Below are 20,513 nucleotides of genomic sequence, written 5' to 3'. Positions count from 1 at the left end.
ATTGACTCAGCCATCACTCATTCAATATCAATCATGTTTTAAAGTAGGTTCCAAATCGCAACCACTCTTTTGCAATATAAAAACAAGTGTCGTCTTCACCGCTTCACAATCCATTTTGCAGCGACTAACCATAATGTACATTGTTTTTAAGCATCGATCATCCGTCAAGATCTCTCAATACATTTCACCCCTCAAAAAAACGAGAATATTTTTTTACTCAAATTATTACAATTTTAATAATTTACGATCTTTTTTTTTAATATATTATATTCATTTTTTTAATTAATTACGCATTTTAAACTAAATAAGATAGTTTGGATTTCTAAAAAATTGTGTGATCCATGTGAAGATTTGAGAAAAATGTATAAAATATTTTTTTTTATTTAACTTCAAAATCACGTCACTTTTCTATGATATATGCTCTTAGATTTATTTTTATTTTTTAATTGTGAGTTTTTATAGATCCATCATTCCAAATTCATCAGATTTTGTTCTTAAATATTGTGTAATATTTAATAAAATTATGAAAATCTAAAAAAAAAAAAGAGGATTGATATTTTCTTTTTATGAAGGTGGTTAAAAAAATAAAAATATTAGGTTAAAGTAGGAAGCTTTTGTTTTGGGACAAAGTTTTAAGTAACTAAAGCTATTATATTTTGAGTCTTTTCTAATAAAAACAAAGTTCAAATCTCAAATATTAATTTTGTTATTAGACCAACTATTTTCTAAACTATTTTTTTATAAATCAAGAAAAAGTATGTAACAAAAAGAAATATGTATGCATATCAAAATTCAAAATTATTTTTATTTAATGATAAATGTGAATAGAAAATTATTGTTAGATTTTCATTGACAGTTCAAATGTCTTAAGTTAAGATGATACATCAATTTTTTTGGGTCCTACAACCATCCTAAATTTTAAATAAATTGTGAAAAGCAACTCTTAGAGTTAGTTTTTTCTAGAATTTTTTTGGGTATTTAAATATTTTATAATAATAATATATATAACTTTTAAAATCAAGTAAATCCAAATAAAACTTAAAATAACTTTATAATCTATTTATCTTTTTCAGTTTCAAACCCACTCCCCTTCCCATATTTCCAATATAAGAAGAAATAAAATTAGTCTTCACTTCACACAGCACAGACAGAGAAATAGACTAAAACAAGAACATGGCATTTTATTCCGATGAAGAACAACCATGGAAATGTTCAAGACACCCACCAATCACCAATCGCAATCACACCGGAATCTGTCCAATTTGTCTCCGAGATCGCCTCATTAACCTCTGCCCCAACTGCGCCAACCCCCGCCCTTGCCCTTGTTGCCGGCCACCTTCCTCCGGCAACACCTCCGGCAGCACCTCCGGCAGCAACTCATCATTCTATGACCTCTTCCCCCCTTCATCTTCCTCCTCCGGTCATGGCCAAATCGGCCGTGTCTCAAATCTAATTGAAAGTGAACCACCTTTTGGTCGATCAAGATCAGTAGGAGTTCACCTCCTTAAATCAAGATTCTCCGGCGATCCAATTATCTCTAACAAGTCCATCAGAGCAATCCCGACTGAAAACCGAATTGGGATTTCAAGATTTTGGTCGGTGTTTCGTACCCAAAAGATCAAAGAAGAATTCCGTGAAGAAGATGTGAATTCTCAAATGATGAGATCGAGATCTGTTTACAGTACTATTGCTGCAAAGGCGACACCTAAAGCGTCGGCAATGACAAGGACGACGGTTGTGAAATCGACAAAAGGGTGGAATTTTCCTAGTCCGATGAAAGTTTTCCGACAACATAAAACATCTAAGGTTGTACAAGAACATTAATTTTCTTGTGGGTATTTATTAATTTGTAGATTACAATAAGAAAAAACATAGCTTTTAACATTTTCAATCAATTATATTTTTCTATAATTCATAAATAAATGTTATTTTGATTGATGATAAGATTGATTGAAATGAAAATGATTAATCTAAACTGAATAAGGGTGTTTAAGTGAGTGTTTGTTTATCATACTGCAATAATATATTGATCTTTATTTCAAGTAAGTTAAATTATTGTTTTATTAATTATATTATATATATAGATTATAAGTGGGGGTTGATTTTGTGCATAAATGATTATATATTGTATTGATGCAACTTTTGTAATTGTAGATTTAATATATATAAAAGTTAAATTTAAAAATTATATATTTATGAAGGTATATATGGTGCATCTATATTCGGGTAAATTATCACGATATCATTTTTGTCACTTCAATCTGAGACAATCTGAGACAGATCTACGTTAGGGTTGAGTTTAAGCCCACAATTTTTTTTTTATATATAATAAAGTAAAATTATTCAAAATTTCTTAATTTTTTTAAATTTAGTTCTTTGTCAATAAAATATTAATTAGTTTTTCCTTTAATTTATTTAAACTCAACTTAATTTTTTTTCAAACCCACCATAATTTTAATTCCGATAACTTCAACCGTCATTTATATATACTATTATTGAAAATTAAATTTGAGAACTATGTGACTTTGAGCTATATATTCTAATGGTGGTGGGTTAAATTTAGTTATATTTTACATCAAATAAAAATATATGTATTTATATGTTTTCTAAATAGCTTAGGATAGAAGATTTGAAACCATCTATAAATTATGTGGTGTTACAATTTGACCCCTCAATTATTTTACATGGTCCCATTGCGACCTCATTCTTTTGAGGTGTCACTTAATGTATATGATTAGATTTGGTTTATCGGCTACAAGATTTTTGTGTTGTAATGTATTAGTTACTATTCTATTTCATGATAGGATCATGATTGTATATATAAATAAATCACTCTCAATTAAGTTCTATGAAATTATATAGTTATTTAATTAAATAATTAGAAGATTGATGAACAAAATATGATAATATCTAAAAAGTGAAATATTCGCGTGACAGATAAAAACATTTTAGATAGGTTGAGATGAGATGTAGGAAAATAATTATTTTTTTATTGGTACTTCTCTGATCTTTGTCTTCTACTTTTGTCATCAAACCCACTTCAATAAAGCCTATCTTTTTGGGAACTCAATAATATAAATTACTATTTTCATTTGACAAACCTATATAATTTGTAAAATTCAAATTCGGAATAATTTTAATTTTATGTGTTTGTTTTGTTAGTTAATTAATACCCATTTTATGTTTAAGAGTTCGTTAAATTAGGTAAGATTCGATTTGGATGTTATTCTTTCTTAATTAATCAACTAAGTTTGATTAGTGTATCTTAATTTAATGGAATACAATTAGTTGGTCGACTTTGGGTTTAAGTGATAGTTTAATATCAGAAAATACATGTTCATGTGGGATTGAAAAGTGTGTAATAGAGAAATGTGACCACAAGAAATAAATAATTAAAATACAGCAAATTTTCAACTGAAAATTCACCTAATGCAAAAGCACATGTTTTATAAGTCCAAGATTCTTTTTGAACAGGAATTTTAATTCATATGATCACTTTCCAGATGCTCATATCAGCAGTTAGTAATAAACTAATTAATTAATTAATATAATAATGTTCGATCTGGCATTTAACTAATGGATCTAGTCAAAAATAAATCTAATTTTATATCTACTTGTTTTTTTGGAAGTAACTAGTATGTTCTGTGTAAGTCTGTAATATGATCGATTTTTTAGGTTGTATATAAGCTTTTGTTAAAATTCAATGTCTTGCAAATAAGAATGAATATCACTAAGAAAGGGAGATAAGAGGCTTTATACATAGTTGCAATCTTCTATTTTTCAGTTTTAAAAAAATAAAATAAAATTAGGTCCGGTTTAAGAAGAGGCAATATACGTTTGATGTTAGTGACGACAACAAGTATCATACCCGTCGGGAGTGAAGTATCAATTTCCGTACCCGATTTTTATTTTACTACTCGAACTCGACGAATATCTCTATTTTGTCCCCTCCCCGATTCGTCGGGTACCCGATCTCAGACGGGTACCCTATTACCCGATTAAAATATAAATTTTAAATTTTATTAAAATAAATTAAAAAAAATATTGAAGAATAACTAAACAATAAATACATTTAAAATAATATCGAAATATAAAAATAAAAAAATAGAAGCGCTATAGTATGTTATTAATGTCGAATAATATAACATTTTTTTATTAATATAATTGAAGAAGAAAATATATAGTACATGTTAAAAATATTAGGAGATGAAGAAGTGATATAGCGAAAGAATTTTTGATAGTTAAAGATTAAGAAATACAAATAAAAAAAAGTGATTAAAGATAAATAAGTTTTTTAGAATAAAAAAATAATTGTGAGTAATAGTGAAGTATATGTAAGAGTGAAATATGGTTGGAATGAAATATGGATAAAATCAAAATAAAGTATGTAATTATTAGGAATAAGATAATGATGAGATGTGAAATGCCACGTTAATACTTAGTAAAAAAAACAATATTAAATATATTAATATTAATATATGGGAATAATGTCAATTTTACACACCAAGTTGTAGGAAGGTGTCAAATTTACTTATTAAGTATCAAAATTTTATTTATATGTATGAACTTGTAAAAAAATGTCAAATATGTTTAAAATAACAGAAATATTAAATGGCATCAAAAATTTGGCCACATTTAATATCCACCTATTTTATTTTTTAAATTGACATTATTTTTAATTATTTTTCCATTCAAACAAAACTTATTTTTACTTTCTCTCTCATCCCTCCACAACTCTCCATTTTTTTTTCTAACTTTCCTCTCTTTGATTAACCAAAGTCTTTCGGATTTTTATCTTCTTCTAACCTCCGAGTGCTCCCTAATTTAAACAGTCATCGTCGTTGGTTGAAGTTTTTGTTGGCCGATTCCTAAATCATAGACGTTGTGGCCAAAATCTTCATTAGTCGGACCCTAAATCATTATCGCCATTAGCGGACAATGCCGAATCAAGGTAAAATCTCCCTTAACCGACTTGTTTTAATTTTAGTTTTCATAATACTCACCTTGTTAAACTTTATCAGCTCCCAGACATAACCCCAAATTCAAGTTTTTCTCAATTAAACTTTACACTATCATCGATCGAATCCTAAATTGTCAATGTTCTGGTGAAGTCTTTGTTGGTCGAATCCTAAATTGTCAGCGCTTTGGCGAAGTCTTAATAACTTAGTTACTTTTTAGAACAATTTTTATAATTAATCAATTAAATATTATTATTAATAATAAAATTACTCATAGATGGAGAAATGAAGAGAGAAATATTTAAAGAAAATGGTAAGTTGTGAGGGTAAAGAGAGAGAAAATAAATAAGAAAAGATTTTAATGTTTTGTTTGAATAAAAAATAATTAAAGTGATGTCAATTTAAAAAAATAAAAAAATATGTGGATATTACATGTGGAAACAATTTTAACTCCGTTTAACATTTCTGTTATTTTAAATATATTTGACACTTTTTGACAAGTTAATACATATAAATGAAATTTTGATACTTAATAAGTAAATTTGACACCTTCTTACAACTTGGTGTGTAAAATTGACATTCTTCCCATTAATATATTGGGTATCAGGTTTGAGTTTCGCATACTTTCAATCCTCGACTCTGTACCCGGATCGAGTACCTTCTTCCCTTTCCCACACCCGAACCTAAACCCGATTTAAAATACCTGAACCTGACCATTGGGTATCCACGAATATCGATACGATTACCCATTGTCATCCCTAGCTGATGTAGTCTCATGTCTATCTCGCACAAAATACCAAAATATTTTATTTTACATTTTTTACGTTAAAAATGTGACATAACCCTCTATTTTTTTTTTATAATTTATTTATATAATTATTACAAATATGAAAAAGAACATATATTGATCCATCTATTTCATTCCTAATCTTCTATCAAATAAATTAAATCCAGTACTCATCTTTAATTTCTGAATCCGTCATTGTGTTTAACTCTCATACAATTTGACTAACCCATGAAAAAATCACCATTATGATTTATGACCTCTTGTTATAATTTGACCCATGAAAAAATCACCATTATGATTTATGACCTCTTGTTATAATTTGGTGCTTTTTTAATTAGGACGATAAACTAACCTCCAACTTTATCTCCAACTTTATAGGACCTCAATTTTTTAATATTTAATAGTATTATAGTATTAATCTTATTTTTTATTTTTTTTCTCTTTTAATATTAAATATATTATATATAACTTTTTTTTATCTCCTTTTAAATCTCTTATTTCCATATTATAATATATTAACTATTTATATCTTAGTTTATATTATTAATTTTTGATTTTACTATTTTAAGGTTCCAAAATTTAAATTTGAATAGGACTTCAACCTCTCTAATGAGAATAAAATATAAATTTATGATTAGGACTTTTAGTTCAAAGTTCAAACCACTTGACAATAAGTTACCTTGTGGGGGTAAATTATTTTATTTTATATCATAAATAATTGTATATTAGTATATTTATCAATATATAGCCTAGAACTTGCTTAATTTTGTATAATAATTTTTTTTTATCACAATACATATCCTTTCAAGTTTCAACCATCAAATTAATGATAAATTTATCAATAAAAATATTAAAATATTCCTATTTTATTTTCTAAATTTTAAATACAAAAATTATTATTTTTTATTTATTTAAAAACAACATAAAATAAGATCATATTCATTTCACTAGACAACATCCAATTGAGTTTATCATGGATTGACAATGAAGTTTTCATCATTTGTTTTCTATCGTACATGTGGCACCATAGATCTTTAATTCTAACTTCTTATATTATAACACGACTCCTTAAACTTTTAAAAACAAGATGAAGTTATGATTTGGAATCTATCCGAACTAAAAAAGTCACAAAATTTTTACAACTACAATGATATGATCTATGCAAAATTTACTTAGGTCACACTTAATTATATAAATATAAACTATTTTGGGTCACCCGGCTATAACCCAAATAACCTATAAGGTAAATCCACCCCTGGTTGAGAACCTTTTGTCATATCGTTTTTAAGCTTTCAACCAAAACCTAACTAGAATCTTGAAAAGTATAGAGATTTATAGACTTAGAATCTACATTAATAAAAGTAGATATTAGATATAACAGCTACCTAAGTAAGGAGACACAACCAAATATGATGGGGCCATGTATAAGAAAGAAAAGTGAATAATATTTGTAGATACAGAGGTGAAAAGAAAGGAAGGGCCATGTATTTGATACATGTGGAGAGGGAAGGTGCAGAGATTTGCATCATTTCATGACATGGAAAGCTTTCCTCCTCGTGAAGTTGTCATCTTCCCATTTGGCCTAACTCTATTTTGTACTTCAAATTTTTACCCAACGTGTTGCTTCCTAAACCACTCTATAGCTTACCTAGATTATTTATAATAAGTGGTTCTTAATTCTTATCAATAATCAGAAAACGAGATTAAGACGGATCAAATCTTAATCTCAAATCTAAAAAACAAATTGAGGTCGAGTTTGGAGTCATGATTGTGAGATCATACTAGTAACGTCGGGAGTTGGAGCTCATAACATTTTGGAATATTTGAATTTTCACTTGTTATGAATAGGGAATATTTTGAATTCTACATACATTGGTAATTTAATAATTTTATGTTATATGAAGCCAAAGAAGAGTTATTAATGCACACGCCTGCCCTTGCTTTCCGTGCAATCAAATTGGCAGCTTTTTATAACTCCATGCTTATCTTTTATCTATGTTCATCCCCCACTCTATCTTTCTATATCTCTTTAATAGGGACATCTTTAATGGACCATTACAAATTTACAATCTTCAAAGATTGTTTACACTTTTATCTTTTTTTAATATAATGAAATCATGAATCCACAACTTTTTGTTCTTTCACTAATCACTCTACTATTGTGCTAAACGAGTTTTCAACGTGAAATTCATCTTAATTAATCACGAGCAAAATCAAACAACATGAGTTGTATAAGTTAATTAGGTGCAAAAACTTGAATATGAATCATCTAGAAAAAAAATCATAACCTATTGTTCTTTCACTAATCATTCTACTATTGTGCTAAACGAGTTTTCAACGCGAAATTCATCTTAATTAATCACGAGCAAAAACAAACTAAAAAAAAACAAAAAAAATAATACAAACTATAACATGAGTTGTATAAGTTAATTAGATGCAAAAACTTAAATATGAATCATCTAGAAAAAAATTCATAACCTTGAAGCTTGTTTGAGGAAGTGATCTTTTGGGTTTTATCTATTTAAAAAAAAAAACTGTTTGATAGATCTTTTAGAAAAATTAGTTTCTTGGGGGTTAATATACTAATACATCCTTATTTATATTTTTATAAATTTTGAGTTAATAAAGGGTAATTTTGATATTTTAATATATAAAAAAGTGATTAAACAGATAGATCAGGTTAATTTTAGGTAAAAATTCTTAAAAAATAAAAAATAAAAATCCAAATATCAAACCTAAGAAGGTTGTGTCAATGATTTTATCTTTAGACTTTAAGTATTTTTCTTATTATCGTAGTCATCGTTGTTATAAATTACTATAAGCTTACTCATCAAGATAGTCGTGGTAAGAGTCGGTTTAAAACAAAAAAATCACGGGTTTAATTTTATCTATAAACACTATAAACACTTTAAGTTTAAGAGAAGGGTGTGGAGAGTCATTACTGTGGTGTCGCTAGTTCTCCTTTATTTAAAAAAAAAATAAAAATAATTAATATAAGCTTCCTTTAAGAGCATATCTATAGCATGTCTGCCAAGCAATCATGTGATTTCATTTATTTTCTATTTAAAATCCGAATTATTATTTTGTTACTTAGTTTAAAAAAAAAATAAAAAATAAGAACTTTTTGTGGGCCTTGGAAAATGGTTTGGGCTGGTTCTGAAGTTTAAGCTCTATACTCGGCCATTCTTATAGGGTGTGGGCCGAAAATGGTTTGGGCTGGTTCTGAAGTTTAAGCTCTATACTCGGCCATTCTTATAGGGTGTGGGCCGTAAAGATGTTAAGGAAATTAATATAAACTACAATTAATTAATTAATTAATTAATTAATTAATTAAGAAAAGAAATATGACAAATAACCAATAAAGAAAACATCTAGGCTTGATGAAATATATATAAGAGAAACTCAAACACTTGCATTAATTCACCAATCCTTCCTCAATTGGCTATCATTAATTATAATCGCACCATACAACAATTTAATTAATCTTATTTATATTAAACAATTGGCGCTATATATCTTAATAATTAATTAGTCATCATAATAAATATATATTATATATGAGCTAGCACCAAGATTAGGGTTCACCATTTCAAGGAACATAGCCACCATGTCCTCCACCTTCACCACCACCGGTCCCTCCTCCATATCCAACTCCATGATCACCGCCACCACCACCGCCGCCACCATAACCGCTGCCAGAACCACCACCACCACCATACCCTCCTCCAGCCACACCACCATAACCTCCCCCACTACCTCCACCATTTCCTCCCCCAACACCATAGTAATTACCATGTTCACCACCCAAACCATAACCACCTCCGGTTCCACTACCCCCACCCGATCCTCCTCCTCCATATCCACCACCTTGAGCTCCACCCGAAACATAACCACCTCCGGCTCCACTACCCCCTCCTGCTCCTCCTCCTCCATATCCACCACCTTGAGCACCACCCGAACCATAACCAGTCCCACCACCACCACCACCACTTCCTATACTACCACCTTGTCCACCATATCCAACTCCACCTCCTTCACCACTGCCACCTCCACTTCCATACCCACCACCATGCTCACCACCACCACCAACAATACCCCCTCCTCCTCCTCCTCCACTACCACCCCCATTCCCATGTCCACCTCCATAACCACCATCATGTACTCCACCACCTCCATATCCACCACCACCACCATTACCACTTCCATACCCAACACCACCACCATGCTCCCCTCCGGCGCCTCCATATCCACCACCACCTCCTGAACCTACTCCACCACCATACCCACCACCATGCTCCCCTCCCGCGCCTCCATATCCACCACCACTTCCCGAACCTACTCCACCTCCATAACCACCACCATGCTCTCCTCCAGCTCCGTATCCACCACCACCTCCTGACCCTACTCCACCACCATATCCACCAACAACACCACCATGCTCTCCTCCGGTTGCATATCCACTACCACCTCCCGACCCTACTCCACCACCATATCCACCACCAACAACACCATGTTCTCCTCCGGCTGCATATCCACTACCACCTCCCGAGCCTACTCCACCACCATATCCACCAACACCACCGGCCGAGCCTCCTCCACCACCATAACCACCGCCTGAGCCTCCTCCTGATCCGCCTCCACCACCATACCCTCCAGTACCAACACCACCACCACCACCAACACTTCCATAACCTCCCCCAACACCACCACTACCGCCATATCCTTGGACTCCTTCGAGTGTGAGGAGCACTCTACTTGCAAAGCACACACCCACACCCAACAAAACAAAGAAAAGAAGTGTAGGAAGTTTGTATTTAGCCATCTTGAGTAATGATAAAACTTCCACTTCTAAAACCCTCATGCAATAACGGCCTCTTTATATAGAATCGATGAAGGTGGGTTTTATGAAAGAAATGATCGAACAAGAGAATGCAAAGCGCGTCTAAAGATAAGAGAGTGGTTGGGCAATGGGCATGGATAGTTGATGAGGGCGGGAAGGCACATGCAGTAAAGGAAGGAAGTTGGGATTGAGTCCCCACCACCATATATAAAATCATCATCATGGAATTGAACTTTCACCATTAACCATTCAGAGTGCTGCATGCTTAATTCTAAGCTTGGATGGGCGCTGTATATTCTCTCCATCTATATCTCTTAATGTTAGTTTCCATTTCATACTAACAAATAGTGTGTTCTTGCTGTCACCCACAAAATTTCATACTTATCTAACTTCTAATCAGTCACTAGTTAGGGTTAGGTTAGAACTGTACAATCTCTTTTCGGAATATGATAAAGGAATGTTTTGTATTATTTAATCAAATTATGCACTTACTTAAATTGTCGTCCACATAAATAAATGCAACACAAGTTTTTAAACAAAAGACTTGAGTGATCATATTATTTTAATCAAATTATGCACTAATTTAAATTATCGTCCACATATATAAATGCAACACAAGTTTTTAAACAAGATACTTGAGTGGTTATATTATTTTTAATCAAATTATGCACTTATTTAAATTATCGTCCACATAAATAAATGTAACACAAGTTTTTAAACAAGACACTTGAGTGGTTTTCATGGCAGCAACAACAATATGAATTTCAATAGAGAACATTTTTATGTACTCAAATAAGTGTTATGAGAATGTATGATTAATATTTCTTTGTTCCATTATTATTATTTTTAATTAAAAGAGAACTAGCTAGAATGAAATCCTACACTTATGGCCCCTTCGTATAAATTAAAAATATGATCACAAAGGGGTTAAGCAAATTGTCTGCAAACACTTTACCATTTAACTAAGCGTAAAATGTGTCATCTAACGGGTTCGAACTTAGAACCTCTCAAGAAGGCTAGCCATTGGAATATTCAACTCTAGTTGACGCTAATGTAAAAGAGGGATATGTCTAATTACCATCTTATACTCTAACTTGAGTTGTTTTTATTAAATAGGACTCAAAATATCACGATTTTAGTCATGTGGTGTTTTGTCTCAATTGAACAAATGTTTATATTCTTATTTTAACTTATCATTTTTAAAATTAATTTACCAATTTGTACAAGAATTTATTAACTCTTTTTTTTACAAATTTTCTAACTATTTCTACTCATCAAACATTTTAAAGCATACAAACCGCATTCAACTGTTTATGTGATCTAAAAAATACTTAATTTGCAAATCAAATATGTCTAAAATGGTATATTGTGCACAAAGTTATGTCTTTGAAGTTTGATAAAAAAAAAATTAAATCATTTCTTTTTATTTTTTTCAAATCAAACATTTTTTTAACATTCAAAGTTTCAAACGAGTTTCGATTTAGAATGCGTAAATCTCGAAAAAATATTCGATTTAAGAAAAACACATTCGAAACATATGTAAATATCTTTATATTTATACACGTGACAAATTAATTTATAAAAATAAAATAATACTTCAAAACAAGAAAATGAACGTTTTGTTCATTTCGGACAGAAACTCAATTTATTCAAATTGCGATGTTATAACTTTATATAATATAATTCAAAGTTAAAACTTTCTAATAATAATAAAAATGACTCAAATTTGCCCCCAAAATAATAATTGAGTAGTTTTTTTTAGTTTAGAAAATGATAAGGATTTCCCTATTGTTAGACAATTACTTTAATTTAAAATATTTGTAATTGATAAAATCATTCCAAAGGTTAGAATATTTGATTTTTCATTAATATATATATATATATATATATATATATATATATATATATATATATATATAAATGGAATGTGATGACTTTGTTTCTATATCTAGCTAGATATATAATTAGTGGAGTTTGACTATTCCATCTCGCTTAAGGTTTTTCATCATTAGAACATAAATAGTGATTTTGCAATATATGTAGTTTTCAAAAATATTCATTAATATCTAATTACAATATTAAAAAGCAAGCAGCCCTAATAACTGCCTTCAAGTGATGCATTTGCATTATTTCTCAATATATGTAGGGTATAATTAATATTTGTTTTCAAAACTATTATCACCTAGGATACAAGTCTTTTAAGGTTTTGATTTTTTTTTTTGCTACATGTCAATTAAAAATAAATGCTCCTTTAGGCAGTTAAACAACATTTAGCTAGGAAAAGAAATTAATTCCATATATTGAAATATGTATAATAAGTTAAAATTAACACAAATTCACAAATTTCATCTCCTTTCTTTAAAACAAATCTTTCTTTTTTAAATGGTCACAAAAATTGAACTCATGTGTCCTTATATAGTTGTGGTGGGTCGATTTGGTTTGAATTTTTCAACAAAATTTGTATACAAAAATTAATTTGGTTATATTAAATCCAATATCCATAAATGACCTTACATTCAAATGGTTCGTTTAATCCTAATATGTTCGGTTAATTCAGATATTTATTTACTTTTTCTTACAAAAATAAAAAGTAAAAAGCTTTAATAATAAATTTAGTAACATTTTCAAGTTTATACATTAAACAATCTAATTTATTATAATTAAACAGTGTTATCAATTAACTACAAACAATTTATATCTAAACTATTTGGTGAGCAATTATAAAACTTATGTATATGTATTATTGATTTTTAATTTTAGAGATTGACAAAATATGAGAATTTGTTAACCTTTTTCACTATTATTTCCCAACAATAAATGTATATTTAAATAATTATTTGCCCCAACTATCTTATTGGGCTTGAACTTGGATGTTCCTTGAACTTTGAGAGTTTTACCATATAGGCTCGACTTTTGATTTGAGTCATATATTTCTTTACTACTTTTTGGTTTTTGGACATTTTACTAGACGAACATTTGGTCAGTTTCTTTTATTTGACTTGTCATTTTTTTTTAAAAATTATATCATTTGACATTTTTATAAGAGATTTAGAAAAATAAAATTACAAGGCCTTCCTCACTTCATCTCCTCTCATTGCCGACAAAATCTCTTACTCCTCATATCTTCTTCAAGTCATTTTCTTCTCATCTTTTTACTAAAACATTTTGGGGATGAATATAAATTTGAAATTCTCATCATATATGAAAACATTCTCAAATGCAAATAAGAAGAACAGAAAAGACTATAATATAAAGCTAAACATCGATAGAGAATAGAAGTTGGAACAAGTACAACGCTAATTGGCTTTTGTTCGGGTCATAATCTATACTCGACGGATAAACCACCAATGCATTTGAATATGTATCTAACTAAGTTAAAATAAAATGACTTGGAGAAGATGAAGAGGACGAGTTTTTGTTGGGGAGGAGAGGAACTGAATAGAGGGCTTGCAAATATTTTAACTTCTTTTATAAAAAAAAATTGTCAAGTGTCATATAATTAAAAAAATAAAATGTCATGTCAAATAAACGAAATGACCCAACGTTCGAATCCCATATAATAATTGGGCCATAATTATTTAGATTAAAAATGAGTTGGTCGATTTTGTTTAGAACTTATATATCGAAACCTACACACGCTCTATCTAGAGCTCGTTTGATCTTTGGTTTTTTGGATTTTTACTGGGTTTTATCCTAAAAAACCTAGTTTGATGAAATTTAAAAAAAACTAGTTTTTTCTTATTGAAAGACCAAAATGCCCTTAATTATTTCTAGAGATTATTTAGAAAATAATTAAATAATTTGGATAATTTTGGTATTTGATGGATAAAAAGAGAGATAAGATTGATGAAGTGATGGTTGAAATGATTGTTGGGATTTTGGATAAAATCTGGGTAAAACCCCAAAAACCACAAGATCAAACAAGGCCCTAGTCTCGGGTTTTAGATTAAATTAGTTTTTACAATGGATTTAAAATTATTAAGGGTTATTAAGACATGCTTTAATTATTAGGATTGAGTTAATATGTTATTCCAATAATTTGGCCGCCCTACATGAATTTTGCATTATACTCACCGACGAATATTATTTTGAAAAAAAATCTTTTAAAAACAACAATCTAGAATTAGGCTAATGGTCCATGTTTGTGAGTGAAATTGATTGAAGGGAAAACATCATTTTCAAACCAAGTCACTCCCATGATCCCATTTCTTCCATAAAAGCAAAATTAACTAATTTCTGCCCTATTTAAAAAAAGGCTTTCACTTTTATATATACTCAACTAAATATTAGGAAAATTTGTATCTTTTTTTTTTCTCTTCTAAACTACCATTATAATTTCTAATATATATAGAAAAGAATAGAAAAAAACTCATATTATAGTGCAAGTTTGAATCCCTTCTATGGTTGACTTTTTAATTTTGTATGCCTTTAAAATAACTTACATTTTCATAAATATGGGCAATGTTACTTATAATAATAGTGTATTATATACAGGTGATGATATAAAATATTAAAGATAATATAAATAAATCAGGAAGAGGATGCATATATTTATATATTAATTAATTAATGGTCCCCATGCCCTTACAAGTTGATAGCTAGTAATAATAAATATTAATATGAACTTAGTTTTCAAGCAAAATGTGCTCATTAATTTTTAATAGTATAATTATGTGTGTATGTCAATTGTTATTTGTCACATACCAGGTCCCCACAAACATCACAAATTAAAAGATACAATTTTTTTTATTATATATTTATACTAAAGGACAAAACAAAACATGTGGGAGGGCATAAAACAATGAAACAATTTATTTTTTAAAATAAGTTTTAATAATAATAATAAGTTGTCCAAGCATTTTCTTCTCTTAAATAATACAATGAGAAGGTTTAGAGTTCTAAATTGTGAAAGAAGATTTGGAGTTTTAAATTGTGAAAGAAGATTTGGAGTTTTAAATTGTGAAAGAAGATTTGGAGAAAGACTCGAAGTTTATCTTCGATAATTGTGATGTTCTTAATGTCCATAGTTTTTTTTATGATAGTTATATCCCTATAAAAAATTATTATCGCTAAAAAATTGTTTTATGTCTAGCTTTATTTTCAGTAATCTAACTGATGAATATAGATATTGATGATGCAATATACAAATTGTTTATGTTGTATACTTGTATGCTAATTATATCATATTTTATATTCAATCATAATATCTTATTGTATTTTTTACTTTTTAATAATAAGTAATTCAAAATAATTTCATATTGAATGTTTTTTCATTATTTTATTTGCGACAATTCATCATTTCTTAAAAAAATTATTGGAACACTTTTTACACTAATTAAATACAATTATTTGTTACAAAAATAATTTCCTCTAACATCGACAAATTCTACAATGTTTGTCAATAAGTGTGTTTTCAAATATGAGTAGAATCAATCATAAGCCTTTTTTCATATTGTCAAAGACATCTAATTTACCTCGCCACCTTAATCCTAAAAATCTAACTTTTACAACTTTGTAAAAATGATTTCTTTACCATTATCACAAATTTTTTTTAATTAAAGTAAAATTAGCATGACACCCACATAGTCTCCTGCTTAAACTCAAATTTGATCAACTCTAGTAAAAGTAAGTGATCTAAAAATTAAAGTTGGGATGACTTGAAAAATATTTGAGATGAACTTAAGAAAAAATATATGTATAAAACGAAAAGATTAACGTTACTTTTATAAAATAAAATTCCGAATGTGATGAAGCACACCTAAAACCTATTTTAAAATCACCCCCTAGTTTTAGGAATAATCATCTTGTCCACTTGCACTTACTCTTAAAATTAGTTATGCTTTCATTCCCATAAAGTAACAGAATATTCATTTTCCATCATTCACTAACATATTGCATATGCCTCATTAATATAAGATTTATGAGAATATCTCTAATATTGTTCATATTCCATATGTCTAATTTTGTAATCTATCCAAAAAAAAATTAAATATATATTGAGCTCGCCATAAATATTTTTCAAAAAAGCACAGTTGAGTTTAAAATTGAGCTGATAAACTAAAATCCAGATTTCAAATTTTTAAAACTAAAATTAACGGTTTGATTGTATATTTTGTTATCAAAATCAGTTATTGAGTGTGAATTTAGGTTTTAAAATGAATTATAGGAAAAAAAATATACATTTTTGTAAATGAGTAAGCTAATAGTAAGAATTTAATAGGGGGTTTAAACTGTAAATTAGGCTTTAATTAAAAAAGAAATTAAAAGGTGATTAATTATACTTTTTTCAAAATTATTTTTGTCGTATGTGTCTGCTACTTTGAAGTCCGACGTTGACGTGTCGTCTAGATTATCAGAATGTTTCCAATTTTTTTTTTTACTCCTTTTGTCCAATTCTCACAAATTTCATAGAACCTTCTCAATTCTAATTTTTCTACTAAATTCTTACATTTTATTATTTTTTGTTTAGAATTGCAATCATCCTAAAAAAAATAATAAAAACATATAATAACAAATTTGTTGATTTTTTTGGTATTGAATTAATTAATATTCAACCCTAATTAATAAACTCTTTCTCAATTAAAATGATAAGTTATGTTATGAAACTATTTAGAATTTACTTCATATGACTTATTTAAAGATTTACTCAAAACCCAACTATGATATTTTTTTAATAATTAAATTATTATATTTATTAAACAAAATTAAAATACTAAATGACCTCTAATGGAAAATTTGACCAAATGATTTAAAAAAAGTTATGGGTTACCGACACATAAATTTAATTGCACAAATGACCACTTCAAAATATTCTGACGAAATTACTCCCGTCGCATAATGCGAATGGCAGGATCGTCTCGCGAAAGAAAAACATGTGAAAAATTCAGAATGATCATGCCCTTCGCGATACGCGACGTGAATAATTTCACAGACTTTCTCTTCGCGTGACGATCCTGTCCTTCGCGTTACGCGACAAGGATAATTTCGTTAGAATATTTTAAAGTGGTAATTGGGCAATTGACCAACGCATTTAAGACCATTTTTAGAATTATTTTATCAAATTTTCCCTCTAAATATAATTTTATAATTTTATTATTAAATAATATTTACCAATGATAAAAAGGATAATTAGGTAATTTATACTAAAAAAAATTATTATTATTTTAAATAATATCAAACTAGTTTTTTTAAACTAATTTTTATCCAATAAAACCAGTACCTTTGATTTGGGTTTTCTAAGAATTTTTTTTAAAGAAAATTTATTTGATAAAAAAAGATTGAGATATTTGTACATGCATTAACTATAATATATTTTTTATATTTAAAATTTAAATTTAATAAAAATATAATGATTTGATTGAGAATTTATTAAATAATTTTAAAAAAAATAATAAAAAAATCACAATAAAACGACCTCCAAAATAATTTAATCCATGTAAATTTCGAAATTCAGTTGAAATGAAATTCAAATGTTATCAAAATTCACTTCTTTATCTCTCCCAATGACTCGTTTCCCTCTTCTCCAAGATTCTATCTTCGCCGCCTCTCTCTCCTCTTTGACCATCCCTCCATTCACACGTGTATTAATATGACAGAATATCGATCGCCGGCGATGAATATCTGGTCGGACGACAATTTATCCACAATTGAAACCTTCATGTCTTCAGATCTAACCACTTTTTGGCCTTCGCCGGAGAACCCAAAAACACTTAACCAAGATTCAGTTCAGCAACGTCTACAAGCTTTAATTGAAGGCGCCGGTCAAAACTGGACCTATGCTATCTTCTGGCAATCTTCTTCATCTGAGTTAGGATGGTGTGATGGATACTACAAGGGTGAAGAAGATAAAGGAAAAAAGAAATCTTTATCATCTTCTTCGCCGGAAGAACAGGCGCACCGGAAAAATGTTCTCTTGCAACTCAATTCATTAATTTCTGGTGGATCTGAATCTGCTGATGAACCTATTGATGAAGAAGTGACGGATACAGAGTGGTTTTATTTACTTTCAATGACTAAATCATTTGAAAACGATGATGGTCTTGTTGGATTGGCGTTTATTAATTCGAGTGCTGTTTGGATTGCTGGAGCTCAACAACTTGCTGGATCTTCGTGTGAGAGAGCTCGTCAAGGTCAAGTATTTGGTTTGCAAAGTATGGTTTGTATTCCTTGTTTTAATGGTGTAGTTGAATTGGGTTCGACTGAATTGATTTTACAGTCGTCGGGTTTGATTAATAAGGTTAGATTTCTGTTTAATTGTAATAGCCCTGATTTGGGTTCTTGGCCGAATCCGATTATTAATCAAGAAAACAACAACCCATCAACGATTTACCTTAATGAAACACCATCCATGGTTGTTGAAGGTCGTACTGAAAACCCATTACAGGGTCAAGCACAGAATCAAATGCTAATTCCATATGTTTCTGCTAAAGAATTGAATTTCTCGGGAAATGGGTATGACAGAAATGAATGCAAAAATGAAAAATCCGGTGAGATCTTGAGTTTTGCTGGTTTTTCCGGTCAAACCCAAATGGTTGCTCCGGTGGAGAAGAACAAGAAGAAATTGCTTCCGGCGGATGAAGGAATGCTATCCTTCACCTCCCCAATGATCTTACCTTCTTCAACAACAACCGGCGGCGTGGATTCCGATCAGTCTGACTTAGACGTATCAGTAATTCGAGAAACAAGTAGCAGTAAAGTTGCAGAGCCGGAAAAGAAGCCAAAGAAACGGGGAAGAAAGCCGGCGAACGGTAGAGAAGAACCATTAAATCATGTTGAAGCAGAAAGACAGAGGAGAGAAAAACTAAACCAGAAATTCTATGCATTAAGGGCAGTTGTTCCAAATGTATCAAAGATGGATAAAGCATCCCTTCTCGGTGATGCAATTTCATACATAAACGAGCTTAAATCAAATCTTCAAAATGGAGATTACATGAAAGATGAACTGGGTAGTCAAATTGAGGCTTTGAAGAAAGAAATAGCTAGTAAAGAATCCGACCATGAGTTAAAGATGGTAAATTTGAAGCTAACGGATGTAGAGATTGATGTGAAGGTAAGTGGATTGGATGCAATGATTCAGGTACAAAGTGGGAAGAAGAATCATCCTCCTGCTAGGGTTATGTCAGCCATTAAAGAACTGGATCTTGAGGTACAATATGCTAGTGTCTCGATTGTTAATGAGGTTATGCTTCAACGGATAGCTGTAAAAATGGGGAGCAGATTCTATACACAGGAATTGCTTAAGCAGGCCCTATTTTCTAAATTAGTTTAGCTTTTAGTATAGTGTAGTTTGAGCTATGATATGATGATTGGAATTGTCAATTTTGATAATTTAATGTCTGAAAATCAGTGATGTACATAATTGAATCAAATCTCCAATCCAATATAGTATTATTGTAGTTTGGATTTTATGTTATTCTTGTTCAAAAGCGATCTTTTTTGGAGCTACTTTTATGGGGGTTTTAGTTTTTCCATCTTTCTTGGAGCTACTTTTATGTGGTTTCTAATGATCCAATCCCAAACCTAATCATCTTAAGCCATTCCTAACATTGGTTCTTCAGTTCTTCAGGTAATATTTCTTAGTATATAAGTTAATTGTTCTTGTATGATTTGTTTTCTTCTTGCATTGTTTGTACAGTCTGTAGAAGATGGTGGAATTGCCGAATGAGATTATAGTCGAGATTCTTTGACGACTGCCTATTAAGAGTCTGCTCCGATTCAGATCTCTATCTAAATACTGGCTTTCCCTAATTAGTAGTTCTTATTTCGTCAGATTGCATATGAACCAATCAGTCCAAACCAAGAGCAACATTAGCCTCTTAAAAAGTTTCTATGATCTCTATCGGGTGGATCTTGATTCCCTCCATGACGGCGATGTTCTTCAACCGGTGGAGATGGATCCCATTACATTGAAATTTTGGCATTCTTTACG

General features: G+C 29.9%; 3 protein-coding genes across 5 annotated transcripts; 2 read left to right on the top strand and 1 right to left on the bottom strand.

The window, feature by feature from the left end:
- Window positions 1-1,173: 1,173 nt before the first annotated feature.
- Window positions 1,174-1,824, top strand: LOC124942943. The gene has a single exon (XM_047483513.1). It carries the CDS (start codon window positions 1,174-1,176, stop codon window positions 1,822-1,824), a length of 651 nt encoding a protein of 216 aa, XP_047339469.1.
- A 7,316-nt stretch (window positions 1,825-9,140) lies between these two features.
- Window positions 9,141-10,695, bottom strand: LOC124941230 (glycine-rich cell wall structural protein-like). 3 transcript variants are annotated; one of them, XM_047481528.1, is made up of 3 exons: window positions 9,675-10,693; window positions 9,610-9,629; window positions 9,141-9,564 (listed from the first exon to the last, which is right to left on the bottom strand). In XM_047481528.1, exons 1-3 carry the CDS (start codon window positions 10,604-10,606, stop codon window positions 9,335-9,337), a joined length of 1,182 nt encoding a protein of 393 aa, XP_047337484.1. In that variant the 5' UTR covers window positions 10,607-10,693; the 3' UTR covers window positions 9,141-9,334. The 3 variants fall into 3 exon arrangements, with proteins under 3 accessions (XP_047337484.1, XP_047337483.1, XP_047337482.1); XM_047481527.1 differs by having other exon boundaries at window positions 9,610-10,695; XM_047481526.1 differs by having other exon boundaries at window positions 9,141-10,694.
- A 7,407-nt stretch (window positions 10,696-18,102) lies between these two features.
- On the top strand, window positions 18,103-20,005 carry LOC124942476 (transcription factor MYC1-like). Its single transcript, XM_047482994.1, has one exon. The coding sequence runs from the start codon at window positions 18,174-18,176 to the stop codon at window positions 19,851-19,853; it is 1,680 nt and encodes a 559-aa protein (XP_047338950.1). The 5' UTR covers window positions 18,103-18,173; the 3' UTR covers window positions 19,854-20,005.
- The last annotated feature ends 508 nt before the right edge of the window (window positions 20,006-20,513 follow it).

The sequence above is a fragment of the Impatiens glandulifera genome, chromosome 6 (assembly GCF_907164915.1).
Source record: "Impatiens glandulifera chromosome 6, dImpGla2.1, whole genome shotgun sequence".
NCBI classification, from domain to species: Eukaryota; Viridiplantae; Streptophyta; class Magnoliopsida; order Ericales; family Balsaminaceae; genus Impatiens; species Impatiens glandulifera.
The sequence above is the reverse complement of the archived record's forward strand: the minus strand, read 5'-3'. Positions and strand labels throughout refer to the sequence as shown.

Coding starts and splice junctions, on each gene's coding strand:
- LOC124941230 (XM_047481526.1), bottom strand. CDS start 10,606: ATGAGGGTTTTAGAAGTGGAAGTTTTATCATTACTCAAGATGGCTAAA.
- LOC124942943 (XM_047483513.1), top strand. CDS start 1,174: ATGGCATTTTATTCCGATGAAGAACAACCATGGAAATGTTCAAGACAC.
- LOC124942476 (XM_047482994.1), top strand. CDS start 18,174: ATGACAGAATATCGATCGCCGGCGATGAATATCTGGTCGGACGACAAT.